Consider the following 17980-nt stretch of genomic DNA (forward strand, 5'->3'; position numbering starts at 1 on the left):
AGAAATGACAGTGCTGAACATTGCCGCAATACATCAGCGCTGTCAACTGAAACAAGCGCAGCAACCAAGCAGATTTGCCCTTCTAGTTCTTTTATGTTAAATCAAAACGCAATACCAATTATCTATTATGCACGAACTAGAACTCCTGCACCAGTTGCGTAACATGTGTTATGGCTTGCTACAGGCTTCAAGCATTTCGCTATAAGTGGCTCCTCTATATTCACCTTCTTTTCATTCACCTGTAGACCAAAACAAAAACCTTTCAAAAGCAAAATTCAGCACTACTATTAGTATTTATTTTTGATAGTCAAAGAACGAAGGTTAAGGCCAAACTGCACGCACGCGTGCCGACGCACGAGAGCTTGCGCCCACGCGCCTCACGCATGCGCCGATGATGCAGCACAGATCGTGCGCGTCGAACCACCGCGCGAGAACTATTATCTTCTCCAGATGATGGCCGGTGTTTTGGGCGGAGCGTCGAACGTGACCACTCACGAACGCGAAAAGCACCGAAAACATTAGCATCGAAAAAGGCATCGATACAAAATACCTGCCCTGGATGCCTCACAAAAATACGAAACGATGTCTCCCAAGGCGAAAATAGTGAGTCAAGTGGGATGCGTGCTGGAGCGCGTCTTCTTGTAGGTTCAAACCGCCATTACTCGCGAGGCGCGGCAAACGCAAGGCGTGCGAACGCGAGCTTTCGCACGTCGGCAAGCGTACGTGTAGTTTGGCCTTTATATTTCAAGGCCACAAATTGGAAGCTTTGAAAGACTGCTCTGATTACAGTGTACTAGGCTCCAATGGCTGCCGTTCAGGGACCGTGCTTTTTACACTTTTCATTCCTTTGAAGAAGTGTCCGCTTGGGTCCGCAGAAGCTCCCGTAAGCTGCCCAACAGTGGTCCGGAACTGCGTCCTTGGCAGATTCGTGCACCCACAGTGTGCATTCTGCGAAAACGTTCAATGCATTGACAACGTGAAGCCATCTGGTCGAAAGCATGTAGAAATTATTTCGTGACAACTTCTTTCTCAAGCATTCCCCTCATATCGTAATGCTATACTTAACAATTTTTACTGTAGCATTTTATGCCTACCATGACAGTGCGCCTATCGTTGGGATTTAGCTTTCGTGAAAACAACTGCTTTCGTAACGCACTTTGACATAATTATTCAGGTAGTCGTAAGCAAACATTACACCGAATTTCATCACGTTCCAATAGATGCGTACCGCAGTTCACATTTCGTTTCATTAATACACACCCAGCTGTTCCTTGAGCAAGATATATTGGTTTGATTGAGGGTTCTTAGAAAACCTCGTGATGCAGCATATTCGCAAACTCTGGTTCAAAAAGATTAAATTTCATCATGGAGGTTCATGAAAAAATTTCTTCATTTCACTTTGCCTAGTAAACTGAAAGAACGGCTATATTTTACTCACGTACTTATGGCACTTTAGTACGCATGTGTTTGTTGGAACCCTTTTACTGGTGCGTTAGCTGACTTACTTTAAAAAAGCCAGAATAGGGCAGTCCGATTTGTCTGGGGAAATTACAACAAAAACCTTAGTATCACTGAAAGCGATCGTAAACTTCAGTGGCAGGATTTAAAGGACAGAAGAAAAAACCTTAGACTCAAATTTCTTCATTGTATATATTATTCCAAAGAGGCATTGACAGAGAAAAGTACATTAGGCCACCATCGTATATTTCACGTAGAAGGGACCATAACTTGAAATTTTATGATCTTTCTTTTAAAGGTGACGCCTTGCGATACACTTTTTTTTTTCGTTGAGGGACTGGAACGCTCTTCCGTCAAATATTGTAGCTATAGAATCCAATGATGAATTTTACCGGGCTCTGTGTGTTTGAATTAAAAAAACAATTGATATGATTTATATACCCCCTACTTTAATGCTTACAAAGGCGAAGCAGGTACCAAATAAGTAAATAAATAAAATAATGTATGAGGGAAAGGATGGCTTAGATTACATTTTGCTTTGTAATGACTCGCTGGTAACCGCGCAAAATAGGAGTGTTCTGCGCGTTTAGAGCGAAAATACGGAATTGGAAGGCAATATGGGCTAGGTCACCTGAGTCACCGTGTTTTATTAGCCTACAGTCAGCTGAAATTGGCAGCAGTGAAGTGCCGCAGTGTACATTTGAATGCGTGTGGCCAACCGCGCTTATCCACACTAACGCGGCGACGATGCTGCCACCTACAGATTAATCTTGCGGCCAATAGCAACGAGCGCAATTTTATACCGTAAACCACTTCTGTTCTACAGTCGGGACTGAGCAGCGGCCAAACACCACTGCAATTTGTAGGCGTTCTTTAGAGACGGCAGTGCAACAAGGCTGTAGAGCATGCGCGGAGCTTTTGAATGATTATAGCACTGCAGGTCAACAAAGGAAAGAAGGCGAGCTTCATGAGCTCGCACATTTTCAATACCATGCTTAAAATTAGGATCAGCTTAGGCCTTTATGTGATATCAGAGACAGAGTAGTGCATAGGCAAAAGAATTAGCTTGGACACTTCATTATTAGGCGCGGAGGCAATAAAAGGTTTCTGTCGCAATCCCACAAATAGCCCTAATTATTTCCAACGGTGTGATGCATACAGCTCAAAATAATGAGACGTACACAAGCCTTGTGTACGGTATTTATTTATTTATTTATTTATTTATTTATTTATTTATTTATTTATTTATTTATTTATTTATTTATTTATTATACATACCTCCAAAGCCTAGTCGGCACAACAGAAATTAGTGGTGGAAATATACAACATTTGCAGTACAGGACAAGAAAGAAAAAGATTAATCTATAAGGTACTTTTAACGGCGATCTTGAAGTTAGTGGTGTCGCAAATAGAGACTCTGGAGGCGGGAAGGCGGTTCCATTCATTGGCGCTTCTTGGCAAAAAGGAAGAATAGCACAAATTACTTTGACAAGATGGTACTTCAATTTTGTGTCGATGGTCGATACGAGATGTTAGATAACTGAGTGTGGTGCAAACGTTTTCTTTAAGAGAAGGGTTCAGGTGATATATTCTATGAAAAAGAGAGAGACGAGAATACTTGCGACGTAATGAGAGGTCAGGCAGATCTAGTGTTCTTTTCATGGACGTGACGCAAGAATGGCGTGAATAATTTGAGAGAATAAAGCGGGCGGCGCGGTTCTGAATGCTTTCAAGGGAAATGACGAGATTGGTATGATCAGGGTTCCATATGGCACAGGCATATTCTAATTTCGGGCGGACGAGTGTTTTATATAGAGTAAGCTTTACTGAGGTGGGTGCTGATGCAAAGTTTTCTCTCAAATAGCATAACATTCGATTAACATTATTAGTGACATAATCAGCATGCATTTTTCATGAAAGGCTGTTAATGATATACAAGCCAAGATACTTATAGGAGTTAACAACCGACATGGCAGTGCCATTAATAGAATATGGGAATATATCAGAAGGGGTAGAGCTAGAGAAGACGCACATACTTTTGCACTTAGTTATGTTATTTGCTGCACCAGTTGGATACACTATCCAGGTCGTCCTGTTACTTACGGGAATCACTAAGGTTAGTTGTTTTGCGATAGATGACACAATCGTCCGCGAACAGCTTCATGATTGAATTAGTGCTATACATTAAGGAAGGTCATTAATGTAGATGAGAAAAAGCAGGGGACCGAGTGCCGATCCTTGTGGTACGCCGGATGTTACGGAGCAAGGTCTGGACGCAAATTCGTTAGCGGTTACACACTGGGTCCTGTTAGAGAGGAAATCCTTTAGCCGTGCAGATACCTTGGGGTCAATAATAAGAAGGGAAAATTTGAAAATCAGTAAATTCTGAGAAACAGGATCGAAAGCTGGCGATAAATCCAGAAATACGCAGTAGCTGTCAAACTTTTGGTCCGCATTATTAAACAAGTCGTTCGTATAAGAAAGGAGTTGCGTTTCACAGGAGAAGAATTTTCTAAGGTCATGCTGTGCGTTGGTCATGAAAGAGTTGGCCTCGAGAAAACTAATAAGATGAGAATAAATTATATGCTCTAACATTTTACTTGGAATGCATGTAAATAAAATGGTCGGTAATTATTAGCGGAATGAATTCACCTGATTTATGAACCGGAACCACCTTTCCCACCTTCCAGTCTATGGGAGTGTCAAAAAGCTGTAAGGACTGGTCAAAAATATTCGATAAAATGGTGGATGAAAACAATTTTGTAATGTTTACAGTACTGTAAACATTACTCGCTTGTCCAGCAACAACTCCTTTGGAGCACCAAACGTCGTTTCTGGCACAATCTATGTTTGGCGCGCATTACTCGCACACTGTGCGAGAATCTGCGTCGATGTGCACAGTGGCATAACTAAAGCGCCCCGCTTTACGCCCGCTTTGGTGAAAGACATTAGGTCACACGCTACGCTCTGATTGCGAAATGAGATAACATCAGAAATCCTATAACGGACGGTGTCCTCAAAAGAAGTTGGGTGGTCTCGTTTTCCATCAAGCGCCTGTAAGTTGGCCAAGCAGATTGCAGCCAATGCTTACCAAAAACTGGCGCAACGAACAGTCCCACCACGCACTGGTTGTAGTCGGTGTACAAGAGAATGGCGTCAGCTCCCAGCTGGCCAGCTGGGGGTAAAAAGAAAACGATACTTAAATCTGAGAATACATAATTCACGACCATCAGTTAGAAAATATATCTAATATTTCCAATAGTCGATATAGCAAAGAGAGTGAGAAAACAGATCAGAATGAACGGGAGGTCAAACGTGTGCAATTTCTGCGTGTCCAGCACCTCATTGCTGCTTGTCCTGTTCACAAAATCGCTTCGGAGCGCAGTTTGCCGCTTTAAGAGGAAGCTTTAGCTCGCTGCTAGCTCCAACGCCGTCTATTCGACGATATGTAAAGAACAAAATGGCTTTAATGAGACAACCGTTGGACCAACATAAATGAAATTGGTTCCATTTAAGAGCACAAAGTAAATTCCAGTGATTGCAGGAAGCAGCATTTTAATGTAATGTAATGCACTTTTCTTTTCAAATGCCGGAAATTGGTGAGCAACAAAAGAACGAAGCTTACAAATCCGTGACTCAGCCCCAAAAGAAGATAGTCGCAGTTCTCTATACTGCATACGTTATACAGCATCTGAAGTGGGCAGGTTCCCTGCATGAATTTCCAGCTTCACGTGGATTTCTTAGAATGCTGGCAATGGTAACTTACAATGGTATTGCTCCACAGTCATGCTTCACAGTAACTTAAACTACTATCACTAAACGTTACTCAAATGTTAGTGATGTGATAATGCATCAAGTTTGTCCGCTTTAGACGTATTATCGAGTGCAGTTTACAGAATTGTGTGAGGGTGTTTCATTGAAAGAGCATATGCGTCGGCATGTTGGTAATCCATAGTAACAACTTTTTTAACCCACAGTGGAGAACACAGGACTGAAAGGAACGACAGCGAGTTTCACTGCTGATTAACAATGTTTGAAACTCGATAGTTTTATTTTCCTTTTTGAAGTTTACCAATTTTTACCATTGTTATGACAAAGTAGACCACCCGCATAATGATATGCTTTACACGGTTCCTGCATTTTACCTGTATCTTTTGAATGCAACAAGCCTAAATATGTTTTGTGTTGCAGGCGCCGATGAAAGTGGTTTATCCGTTGTCATGTATTTGCATTGGTGCCCTCTGCTTAATCTCCCTTTAAAAAGAAACTTCGCACTACATAATTTTAATCAATTTGTGGAGAAAGAGAAAAACTATATTTAGATGTCCCAACTTCCCAGCTTTCATCTGCTTCTATCCTTCAGACGATTGCAGTGTCAGACCAAGGTCACCTCATAAGGATGACTGGAAAAGCACGAGGCTCTGCTTCATGATGTGCGTGTGGTGTAACCAGTGAAGATGCTCTAACATAGTGAATTTGTTAATTGATGGCTCAAGTGCATATTGAGGTCATGCTAAACACCATGTCATTCGAGCCTCAAGTCATTTGGAAGCTCACTGATACATATGGTGGCATCAACTGCACTTTTCGACTAAACTCGTCTTGACTAAAAAGCAAAGACATACAAACCTTCGGAATTGGTCATCACGGCTCTGTTTGGTAAGCCGTACCCCAACTTAAAGTGGAAATCACGTTTCATGCTGCATGAAAAATAAATACAAAGTACTGTAGCAAGGCCTGTGCAAGCACACGAACTTTATATCGTGTTTATCAAAAATATGCTACCATAAACAAGCTTCAGGTAAAAATTATTCGGTGCGATAAAGTTAGAAAAAGGCAAGGGCTGTGTAATCCTGCAGTGTGTTGTAAGTTTGCCTGTAGTAGGGGGACACCGAACTACTGATTTTAATGACCTCGCGGTGATATGCAACGTAACGCTTGTGTTCATATTTTGTGTTCATAACAGGTCTGTTATCAGCTTCATGAGTTAAAGGTGTTCCCGCAATGCACCTATGAGCCAGCTCCGTTTTCTCCATACAGATACTTGTTTTAAACCTAAAAGTCTTTTTTGGTGCGTCAGCAAAGCCAATCATTGAGGTTCGTACCTGTCAGACCTACATAGAAAGGTATGTGGGTCAGATACAGGGTGACCAAAGCTAAGTTGACAAGCTTTTTTTAATTAGGCGCTGAGACGTACGTGAAGACCGTCTCTATACATAGGGTTATGTTGCGAGGGGGACACAAAGTGAGATGATAATTATCGCTGTTAGCGGTGCCACAACCAAAAATTGAATAATTAACTTTGACTGGCTGCAGTAAGCAGGCACGTTTGTATTGAAAAGTTAGAGGCAGTCGTGTTACTACAGAGCTCCACTTTGCAAAATTCTTCTAGCGTATCTGTGGTTTGAGATATCGAACTGCGAAGTTTAATTGCAGTTCACATGATTACGCATGCAAGACAGGGATGACCGGCGCAAAGCTCCTCCCTTATGTGACGCGCCTTTTGCGCATGGCGTTTAGTATCACAACAGGGAGTAGGCATATAGGCAAAAGCAATAACTGCCCCCCTTTGACCCTCGGTTGGCGTAATCGCAAAGCGCAGAAGTCGGAACCGCTATAAAAACACGGAACCGCGCAGCCTGTAACGATGGTTTATTCGGTTATACCGAGATAAGGGAGACGATTTCCGCCAGTCGTCACTTTCTTGCATGCGTAATCATGCGAACAGCAATTAAACTTCTCTATCGAATTGTAAAGCAAAACCCAGTGCAGTAAAATAATGCGTCGGTGACTTCATTTTCTTTCTTTTTTTTCTGTCATATTCCGAGTAGAACAAGAATCTGCTTGAGACGTGTGCTCCAGACAGCACCAGGCGTCAGCACAAGGCATCCTGAACTTTATTTGTGGATTGACGCGGACTTATATGACAAGAATTTGTTTCTGTTTTTCGTTTGTTTCATTTTTTTTCTTCATTTTTACAAACATGAGCATTTACCGATGCCCAACGTGCAGCACAAATTCATCACGAAATGGAACATAACCGCGCAGTGGGAGCTTTGAGAAGCCTTTTCAAACAAAGAACGAATGTCGGAGTTGTGAAATCGTGCTAGTTTTGGTCACCCTCAGTTGTCCGAACAAGGGAATTTCAGCCAGGAGCAAACTGAGGCTCGCCTCGTGCGCTAACTCTTGATCAGGTCGAGTCTCATACCACAGTTCCGCAATAACGAACACTGACTTCAGCAACAAAAATTTTAAAGAAGCAAGAGACATTTGGGCTCCCGTACGAGAGCCGGAACATCTTTTATTTTAAACATGTATTTCGGCGGTTGGTGTCGTTAGTACACAATTGTGTCACGATCATCCCGACAAGGCGACTATTCCCCAACCATGAATTTTAGTTAGTCTCTATCCTCTGGAACCAATTGGCCTTGTTTAAAGCGAACGCTTTAAGCATGTAAGCATTAATAACTTAAACTGCATTCAATTGTCTACTTTTACTCCGAGTTTTACTGGCTTTTATTGAGTTTCAGAATGTTAAGTTTGCTTGACTCTTCTACATTTTGCTTTTTTTTTTTTTGTTCGAACATATATTCTTAACACCTTGGTGACAGCGGTTTACTGCCTCTTTTGGGTGATTTATGGTGCTTGCAGGTACTACCTGCATGAGTAACTGCAATGCGTAGGTGAACCATTTAAAATACCTAATTATTACATTTCTATTTTTTCACTTAAGGGCGCACATGCTAAACAGAAAATTGAAGCCGAGTGGTACTGAAGCTATGTCTGCCTAGATAAATCCTAAGGCTAGCACCTCTTTCGAGATATCCGTTTTTAAAATGGCGTTTCAGCTAACAATTTGCCAAAAATATTGTTTAGCACTTCAGAAGGACCTTAAATGGTAAGCCAACTCATTTTTAGAACATTTTGGGGGACGGATATGTTGCAACTGGTGTGAAGTCTAGACGAATCAGACTTCGCTACAGCCAATCTTCAAATTTTCAATTGCAACATATTTCCTAAAGTCAATAATCAATGATCCTGAATGAATTATTTTATAAGAACAGAGTACCCCTAAAGTAAAGGTATAACTGGGTACTCACAGTGGTCCATCGCTATCTTGATCGATCCACTGCCACTCCACCTCTGTATCTCTCGTGACCTCATCCAGATGACGTACTCTAGCCGATAAGCACACTCTCCGTGGGTTGTCTTGCGTGGTTGCAACGGCCGTGAAATTCTTGATAGCCTTTAACGCCTGCGAACGGCGTGGCGACAACGATCAGCCATGTCTTGCACACTAACAATAGTGAATCTGCTAACAGACCCAGAAAACGATACTAGACTTCTGCCAGATACGCTCTTAGCACAGTGGCAATGAAAAAGCCACAGTCTGATTAGGCATCTTACGCCAACGAGAACAGAATGTATATTGAATGGAATTTGGACAAAAGCCGCAGCTTAATCAGGATAGGCGTTATTCAAAACGTCTAAAAAGTTAAGGACACTTTCTTCACTATCACTCTAGGCGATTTCATCAAGGAAGCACCTCCAAAATTTTGGAGGTACTTAGCCGACAACAAATCCAGTACTTAATGGAAAAATTAGACATCCACCCATTCGTAGAAATTACTACAAAGGAAACCCATACGGGTTCCTCGAAAGAAAAGCCTCGCAGTTAAATAAAAATTCGCACTGGTCCGGGACTCGAACCCGGGACCATCGCCTTTCCGCGGCAGCCGCTCTACCATCTGCGCTAACCAGACGGCTAGCAGATGGCGGGGCGAAGTCAAATTTATCAACAGCTTGAAGCAAGGGCAAGTGTTTGTCAAATGCTTGCCTTCGAGTTGTTGATGGTCTCCTTTGTAGGAAATGCTACGATTGGGTGGATGTTTCATTTTCCCTTTAATTACTTCTCTCCAACTAGCAGGTTTCCGCTGAACTATTACGTCAAATACAATACTATTTGATTCATGGTTGACAGCTCACCAGTTTCAGAAGCAAAATCAGTAGTTGATGAATATAACAGATATTTTCAATCCGTATACTCCAGGAAAGATACTAATCTTGTTACAGAGCCTGAAAGGTTCGCTCCTTCTATGCAGGATGTTGTTGCCCGTCAGAAGGGTATCTTTAACTTGCTTCTTAACCTTGATGCAAAAAAAAAGCTGAGGGCCCTGATAACATTCCTACAATTCTCTTGCGACATTGCGCTGAGTGGACATCGCATTACTTGTTCCTCATTTATAACGCCTCCCTAGCACAGTCGTCAGATTGGAGGGGTGCTCGTATCATTCCCATGTTCAAGTCAACTGATCGCTTGTGCGTATCCAATTAAAGCCAAGTCTCCTTGACCTCAGGAAGCTGCAAAATATTAGAACATATTATCTGCCGACACTTGACCGCATTTCTCGAAGAAAATAAACTGTGATCAGACGCCCAGCATGGTTTTCAGCGTGTTTTCTCGACTGTTACGCAGCTACTTAGTACATGCCATGATTTTTCACTCTAGATTAATATCAAAGAACAGATCGATGCTTCATTTTTGGACTATGCAAAAGCTTTTGATAAAGTGCCCCATAATTAATTATTACAGAAACTCTACGCCATTGGAATAAATAGCAGGCTTATCGAATTCATTAGGGCTTATCTACAAAGCAGGTATCAGTATGTCCAAGTTGACAAGTACACTGCTCGGAGACGCTACAAGTAACATCAGGGGTACCACAAGGGTCAGTTTTGGGTCGGATTTTATTTGTAATTTATATTAATGATATCATGAATCTTATACACAGCAGTGTTAAGATGATTTCGCAGACGTCCCACCTCTGTTAAATCTGGCTGATCAAATTACACTTCAGAAAGTCCCCACTGAAGTTGCAAGTTGGTGCACGAAATGGAACATGTTCTTAAACGCTGACAAGTGATTAGTCCTCCGTATATGCAAGAACAACAGGAACAAAACCATTTTCGACATTCTTATTCTGTAGATGGCATTGCACTTAAGGAATCGCCGGCTGTTAAATATCTCGCAGTTACTATCACACACAATCTGAGTTAGGATCTTCATGCTATTACAGTCTGCACCAAGGCTTTCAAATCTCTCTGGTTCATTCAACGCAAGCTTTCAAAAAACCCTATGAAAGTGAAACTAGCAACACATAAAGCGTTGCTACGGCCATGTCTGGAGTATTTTTCGTGCCTTTGGAACCCTTATAGACAGAAAAACGTTGTCAAGTTAGAAGTAGCTCAATGATCCGTGGCTCGATTCATCTGCAACAAATATAAACGCATTGATAGTGTGACAGAAATGATTATCCTGGTCTTGATACACCTAAAGCGAGACGTGCCGAATACGGATTAAAATATTTGTACTTAATATATAACAACTTAATACAAATTAACAATAAAAATTTCCTTCCCCGTCGCACTCTGCGCACAAGCTCGCGTTTTGATAATGGGAAAATGGTCAATGAATACAGCACTCAAGAGGATACTTTTAAATATTTATTTTTTCCGAGAACCATAAGCTTGGAACAAATTGCCGGAACATATTGTCGATAGCCCCAGTGTTGACGTACATGCTATAAATTTGAAGGAAATGCGTGGGTGAAGATGTTCTTGTACTGTTTCAATTGCAGTATTTCATGCCTTGATTTCCTCTATTTGGTTCTTATTACCGTTGTTGATGTGTTCTCTGATGTTCTTTTTTCTTTGGGCCCACTCGTGCTTGGAGTCAAGCGACCCTGCAGTATTCCTAAATAAATAAAATAAAAAAATGCCCCCAGCTCTTTATATCGTTCTTACGGCGCATATGAAAACGCTCAGCGACCGCCCCCATGCGACAACTGTAGTCGTTGTGATTCAAAAATCGCCCCAATCATCCAGCTATACCCATAAAGCGAAATTCTACGGCGCCGAAAGGAATATATACTGAGTCACGTGTACTGCCTTCTGTGCCCTTTGAGACTTGCCCGGACAGAATCATTAAGAGGCGCACTGCTTTCGAATAAAAACTTGGAGTACGCTTAAGCTTCGCCTTTAAGAGTGGAATGCGATAGTGTAATTGGTCTCCAAATACTGGGAACAGAGAGAGACCGGATGACCAGCTTTACCGAGATAACCAAAGACTATAAATTGGGCAAGGCCCGTTTCCCCCCGGCACACTCCACGCAAAGTAGACGGCAAGCGACAGCATGGCGCTTGTGGCAAACAGAAACATATCCGAGCCCGGTGGCCTACCACCGTTACTATTCAGAACTTTACACCGATAGATGCAGATTCTGTCAAGAAAGTACGGACTTACAACATATGGTTTGGGCTTGTCCTGGGACACCCACAAAGAATAAAACGCACAAGACCAGAGAGCAGTGGGAGACCGCGCTGCTCCGCTATGCACCGGAAGACGAACTTAAGGCAATCCAACAGGCCGAAGCTGCCGCCCGAGCCCAAGGGCTCGAGGCCGTCATCTAGATAGAGAGGCCTAGGACTCACAAATCTGCTACGCAAATAAAGTTTATTCCTGCTCCTCCTCCTCCTCTATTGGTACACCGACACCGTATTTTCTGCGACATAGGGCCTGATAAAAATTTTGAAAGGCTGGGTTTTCAACACACCCCTCAATGTTGGCTAGAATCAAAGTACAGCGAAACACCATCAGAATTGGAGGATGCTTAAGCTTCGCCTTTAAGAGGGGGACGTTCAAAGATCTCTGGCTACTTATCAGGCTTTTTTCTCGTTTATTCAAATTACAGTCCGACGCTATCAGGTCTGTAGGTTGTGACTAAGTCGTACTTTACGATTTTTCTGACGGATTTTGCTTTGAGAAATTCAATTTTGGTTCACTAACGCCTTGCGCCACGCGAAGGGTCTGCTCGGTCGGGGTAGTTCGTGATGATGTGGTTCGGCATGATTATTTCCGCCAGACGCCGATGCTTACGTCGACACCGACACCGACAGCAACGCCGATGCCGGATTTTCTGCGACACGGGGCCCTTAACGCTATCGCGTTAAAATGGAGCCTCCGGTACTTATGCCTTTCGTCCAAACCAATGAAACGGAACTCCGTGCACGTGGCTAATGCTCTCTATTGTCCGCAGTAAACTGGGTTCGGGCTTAGGGTGTGTGAGTTGACACCATGGACACAGGAGAGACCGTGCGTACTGACACTTATTCGTCAAAGCAGAAGTGATCGACAGTTTGACTGCCGGGATTTTACTTCCCATACCACTGTCTTGTTTGCCATTGCAGTTGGAGATATTATGCAAGATGTGGCGGGAAATCCTTAATTCGCAGCAGTGGACTGACCCCTATACGACGTCAGTGATGCTCCAAGGAGTCCCTCGACAGGTTTGGGCGTCGCAAACAGGCAATCGCGGTGCGTAGTCCACGCACTGGCAATTTCATATGTAAAGTACTGAGCTGCTGCATGGCGCGAGAACACTTAAAATTTCAAACAGGAACCCTCGCGTCCTTCCCCTCAGGGAACCACGATTACAGCCTGAGAGTCAAGGTCACATGCTCTAATGCTTTTCCGTAAGAGGGCCAGCAACGTCACCGATTACGACACGTGACCTTGGTAAGTCGCCCAATAAAATAACGCACGACATAGCTACTGCGAGTACACCGCGCAGCTCAAGGAAGAGACGACAAAAAGAGGCGGGCTCCTGACGTGACCGTGACGTAGTGCCTAGGCTTCGATATCGCAGAAGTCAGGGTAGAAGTGTCGCTTGCAGACGCCAGGGGCGCTATAACGTAAAATGATTTCAAACTCCTGACGTCAAATTGACGTAACCACCGACGCAAGCATCGGGCGGTGACCCGCAGCGCTGTCTGAACAACCCAATCAAACACACTCCTCGTTTAAAGGAGGTCACCTTTGTTCGCTTTCAAAACCAATAACATTGTCTACACTCAGCGGTTTTTCTTATCTAATTGGCTGACAAGAGGCGAGGAGCACGCTCTAGTGGAGAGGGTTTCGATGGGGCCGAGCCAGCACAGTGAAAATTGATAACCGCATGAAGAGGGTGCTGCCGGCTTCTCCGATTGGTCCGCTTCGTCTTACTTAGCTAGCGGTGGCTGGTCGAAAATCAAGGCGGCGTAAAACGGAAGGATAAGAATGCCGCTAAAACGGATCCTCAACAAGGAAGAGTTGACATAGCGATGTCGTATGCATGCCGAAAGGGCTCGATAACGTTTTATTGCCACGCAAAAAGGTTTATCATGCGCAAATAAATAGATTCTCACCGGCAGGTGCGAGTAGCGAGGGCCTGAGCGATCGGCGGGCAGCCATCTTTGATTCCTTTCGGAACAGGGCAGTCTGTGACTATTCAGAAAATTTTTCAGTTTTATTCGGCATAATAATGCATTTTTTTCGCGTACACGTCACTTTGACGTGGTGAGTTTTCGCGGTTTTGTGACGTCGCGTGACAGACAGGCAAAGTGGGCGTAGCCAGAAAACATTGGACCAATAGCAGAGAGCTACTGGTGAAAAGACATCGAATCAGGAATGATTATTTCTCTTTTGTGCGGTTTAATCACGCATAATCAGTGTGTACACGTTATATCAGATGGGGAGCTATTGCGGTTTTCGTGACGTCGCGTGACAGACAGGCGAAGTTGGGAGCGGCCCGAAAATGTTTTGACCAATCGTGGAGGCTGATTGCAGAAGTTGGAATCAAAATAGTTTGGAATCATTTTACGTTATAGCGCCCCAGTGGAAGCAGAAGGAGAGAGTGTCCACGTTGGCAGTGAAGTACGCCTCCTGGCAGCATGGCGATGCGAAATTCCTAAATATTTTAGTCTTTAGACACAACACTCACGAGAGTAGTGGATATACAACTGCGAATAAATCTGAAATACTTATTACAAATGTCAAAAGTGCCCCACCTTGACATATTTGCGCTCACTATAAGTATATCCAAAATCAAGTTGCGGTCTACAAAGGAGAATGCATGGTCAAGCACACTCCTTCTAGCTCATTCAAATAAACTTTCTCCTTGCTCTAAATTAAGGATTATGTTGTTTTTTATTTTTTGTATTTTTAAATAATTGTCGCGCATCATGGCTTGCTTTCAGGAGTAAATTCTAATGGCTGTTTTCTAAAAATATACATATATATTTAGGAGACGGTCAAATACGCACTGGATGGCGCGTTTTAACGAAAGCACGCACTTGCACTAAGTCAAGATGGTCTATTAAATTAACGCATGAACATGTGATGGCGACAGCCGCAAAATCGTGCTTAAGTTCAACGTGGTTGACCTCAGCTTTTGAGAAGTTATTGTTTTGGCACATTTGTTTAATCAACAGGAAGTCAAGCGTCGATGACACCGCACGCAGACTGAAAGCGGCCACGATGCACTGACACCGGCAGCTGCAGAATTTAGGAAAAATAAAATTGGAAATTAAAGAACCGAAAAGAGCTTTGGCGTGAAAGGCCAAGATCTTCCCAGCTTCTTTGTTTTGTATTGTTTCTCTTTTTTTTTGCGCTTCCTGTTTCATATGCTTGGAACGAAGTACGATGTACGATGTTTTCGTGTACATTGTTCAACAATTCGATTCAGTTCAATTCAAGCATGCAGAATCAAAACGTCTCTTTTTCTTAAGCTTCACTGAATGCTTGCAATTCTGACTTACTCCCTTGCTGTGTTCAGAAAACTGATTGCTGAGAAAGTCTAAAAAGATATAGCGCAATAAATGAGGCCACAGAAGCGTCTGAAGCAACAATCCCCCAAATTTTTCCAACCCATGTACTAATAAGGACGTGTTTTTGGGCTAGTTGGTTCTTCATCATCAAGTAATAGGCGCCCTGTGTCTGTCTCGTTACTCGTCGTTTGGTCCCGTGTATATTCTGGCGCTGTCTATTACTTGACCATGTACTAAACAATTCCCCATGCTAACTGATCGATCGCATCGACTAATTTTCTTCTGTAACTCTTTTTTTTTTTTGCTAAACTGTACCGGTTAGCGGCGTACCGTGAAACAGCGCGCGCTGTTTCTGCTTCTAGCGTCACGCTAGAAACTCATCACACTTCGGAAGTCACAACCTAACAACGTTCCGCCACATTCATGTGACTGCAGGGTGAGACACAATGTTACTGCCCCGACGGGCCAGTTACTATGCATCCTCGGCACGCGCGCGCAAGGTCACCCGTTCTATTTCCGGCCACGCTGAAGCATTCCCATGAGAACAGTACGCAAAAATCCTCGCTAGGCTTGATCTGGGTGCCTGTAAGCAAAAAATCCTAATGTACAAAAGAACACAAAATCGGTAGAGTTTTTGCTTATTCGTGGTAACAGGCAGCGCGAGCGACGGGCCCAATGTAGTCAATATTTATCCGGCGCCCCATCAGTATACGACGTCTCTTATAGGACTGCGTTAACTAATAAAAAAGATGAGTATTACGCAACATCAAGGAAGTTTACTCATAGAAATGGTCTTGATAGCAGTGCCCGAACGCGTACTCTTCGAATAACGACTTTTTTTTTGTGTGTGCGTGCGCGTTTTAGACAAAGAAAAGGTTTGTACCTTTTCAACTTATGTTGTGCCGAAACAATGTTCACCATCTCGCTTGTCCAGCTTTCTATTTTCTTTAATGCTGAGCCCCCAGTAGGCCACAGCACAAATAGCATGCGCGTATCGATGTTCCGTGGCAATCTAACGGGAATGTAACATGCGCGCCGCGTTCAAAAGGCGACATACCTTTTATTACTTTGGAATAGGATAACCTTCAAACGGCGTAAAGACAGACTCTTGGTACACACTATAGAGGAAGTTTACCCCCTTTGGGACGTATCTTGCCTCCAACAATCGATATCTGCCTGGCTTGTTTCTTTCTTAAAAACTCCGCGCACGCTATTTTCTTGTCAAGAATGCTATGCCACGCTGATAACACGCGTGCAGTTCGTGACCTCGAACTGCGGGCGCGCTGCATTAAAGAAAGGAAAGGCAGGCAAGATCAATGACGATCATTATTTGGGGACAAGATTATCTCCAAAGGGTGCAGACATTTCTTAGAGTGTAGCGCACGACGTAACGAAAGCTACGCGAGAGATGGCGTGATGGAAACAATCTAGATTGACGTTATATTTTATACATAGGGTTAGAGACATAAGGTTTGAATGTAGACATAGACGAAGCAAATAAATACCTGGGCAGTTGTTTAATTCGGCCAACAGCTAAGTGAAGAAAATATATGTAACCAGAAGCATAGTTTCATTTGGGCAGTGTGACAATAAAAACTAGTGCATCAGATTTTGCCTTGAATTTGCATCGCTATTGTTCAAGAGCTCCGGTAACGACGTTTCACAGGTACCCTGTGGAGCGAAACAACACGGCATAGTTCGCATTATTTCAGCGGCACTTACCAGCGTGAAGTCAGGGAAAGCTACCTCCAGGGGCGTGGGCGGCTCGAGCCAGCAGTAAGACAACACAAGCGACGCTGTGACGCACAGAACATGCATGATTTTAGGCGCAGTCTTCTTAGGACAAACAGGCAAAAAAAATACCACTGTTCTTTTCCGAATGCAGCGTTTAAGAACGATAGAAAATGGCAAGACGGCTAGGCCTGCCTCTTTGAGCTTCCGCGACACACTGCAAAGATACCGTTCAATCCGCACTTAAAAATGCTACGAGGAAGTTCCGATAGGCGTTAAAGCGTGACCTTCAGGAAGCGCTTCCCGCCGCATCGTCGATTTCGAAAAGCCGGAATTTACGAGAAGAGACAACTCCGTGTTACCGCGTTCTCTTTCGCATGATAATACATAAGAAATATTTCAACTGGTCACCTCCATTACCGGTTTCCACTAGCTGCCGCGCAGAGCTGGGAAGGTGGCTTTGCGCCAAGTGGTGTTCTATATTCTAAGCGAGTGATAATTACACCGTCGGTGGGGTTTCTGGCTACCTTGGCTGTCTGACCCTCTGCGACATGACTTTTATTTATTATGTCCATTTTATGTTGTGGCACTGCGGCAAACGGGAAGGCTCCAGCGGGAGGACCTGGACGCTCATTTCTCTAAAAACGAGGTCAGGGAAGCGCTTATTACATTGAACGGCCGATCGTCCCCGGGGCCGGACGGAATTTCGAACAGGCTTTTTCGCAATCTGGACGAAAAGGCCATCTCCACGTTAACGGACGAGATCAATCGCGCGTTGGACTCGGGTGACGTCCCGGACGATTGGAAGCTCGTGTCGGTAGTTCTAATTCCAAAACCAGGTCGGACTCCCGGAATAAACAACCTGCAACCAATCTCGCTCACTTCGTGCGTGGGAAAGGTCGCGGAACACGTAATTCGCAACCAGATATCTAGGTACATTGAGGAACGCGAACTCTTCCCCTACAACATGGTGGGCTTTCGTCCGTCCCTGTCATCTCAGGACGTCATGAACCTCATTAAACACCAGATCATCGATAGGGACACTAGAGACGTCAGGGGTATCCTAGCGCTGGATCTTGAAAAAGCCTTCGATAAAATTTCCCATAGGCACATCCTTGATTCCGTTACGGAGATGAACCTTGGATCC

General features: G+C 43.7%; 1 protein-coding gene across 1 annotated transcript; it reads right to left on the reverse strand.

Moving 5' to 3' along the window:
- Positions 1-225: 225 nt before the first annotated feature.
- LOC119461775 (uncharacterized) lies at positions 226-17128 on the reverse strand. The gene is made up of 5 exons (XM_037723153.2): positions 16825-17128; positions 8559-8713; positions 6088-6158; positions 4550-4633; positions 226-948 (listed from the first exon to the last, which is right to left on the reverse strand). Exons 1-5 carry the CDS (start codon positions 16918-16920, stop codon positions 815-817), a joined length of 540 nt encoding a protein of 179 aa, XP_037579081.1. The 5' UTR covers positions 16921-17128; the 3' UTR covers positions 226-814.
- Positions 17129-17980: the final 852 nt, after the last annotated feature.

This window comes from Dermacentor silvarum, chromosome 8, assembly GCF_013339745.2.
Source record: "Dermacentor silvarum isolate Dsil-2018 chromosome 8, BIME_Dsil_1.4, whole genome shotgun sequence".
Classification (NCBI taxonomy): domain Eukaryota; kingdom Metazoa; phylum Arthropoda; class Arachnida; order Ixodida; family Ixodidae; genus Dermacentor; species Dermacentor silvarum.

Bases quoted from the DNA above. Each gene is read 5' to 3' on its own strand.
- LOC119461775 (XM_037723153.2), bottom strand. From the start codon at position 16,920: ATGCATGTTCTGTGCGTCACAGCGTCGCTTGTGTTGTCTTACTGCTGG. The intron at 6,159-8,558 runs GTGAGTACCCAG...TTTTTCATGCAG, and splicing joins CAAGATAGCGATGGACCACT to CATGAAACGTGATTTCCACT. The intron at 949-4,549 runs GTAAGCATTGGC...ACGTTTTCGCAG, and splicing joins GTTCGTTGCGCCAGTTTTTG to AATGCACACTGTGGGTGCAC.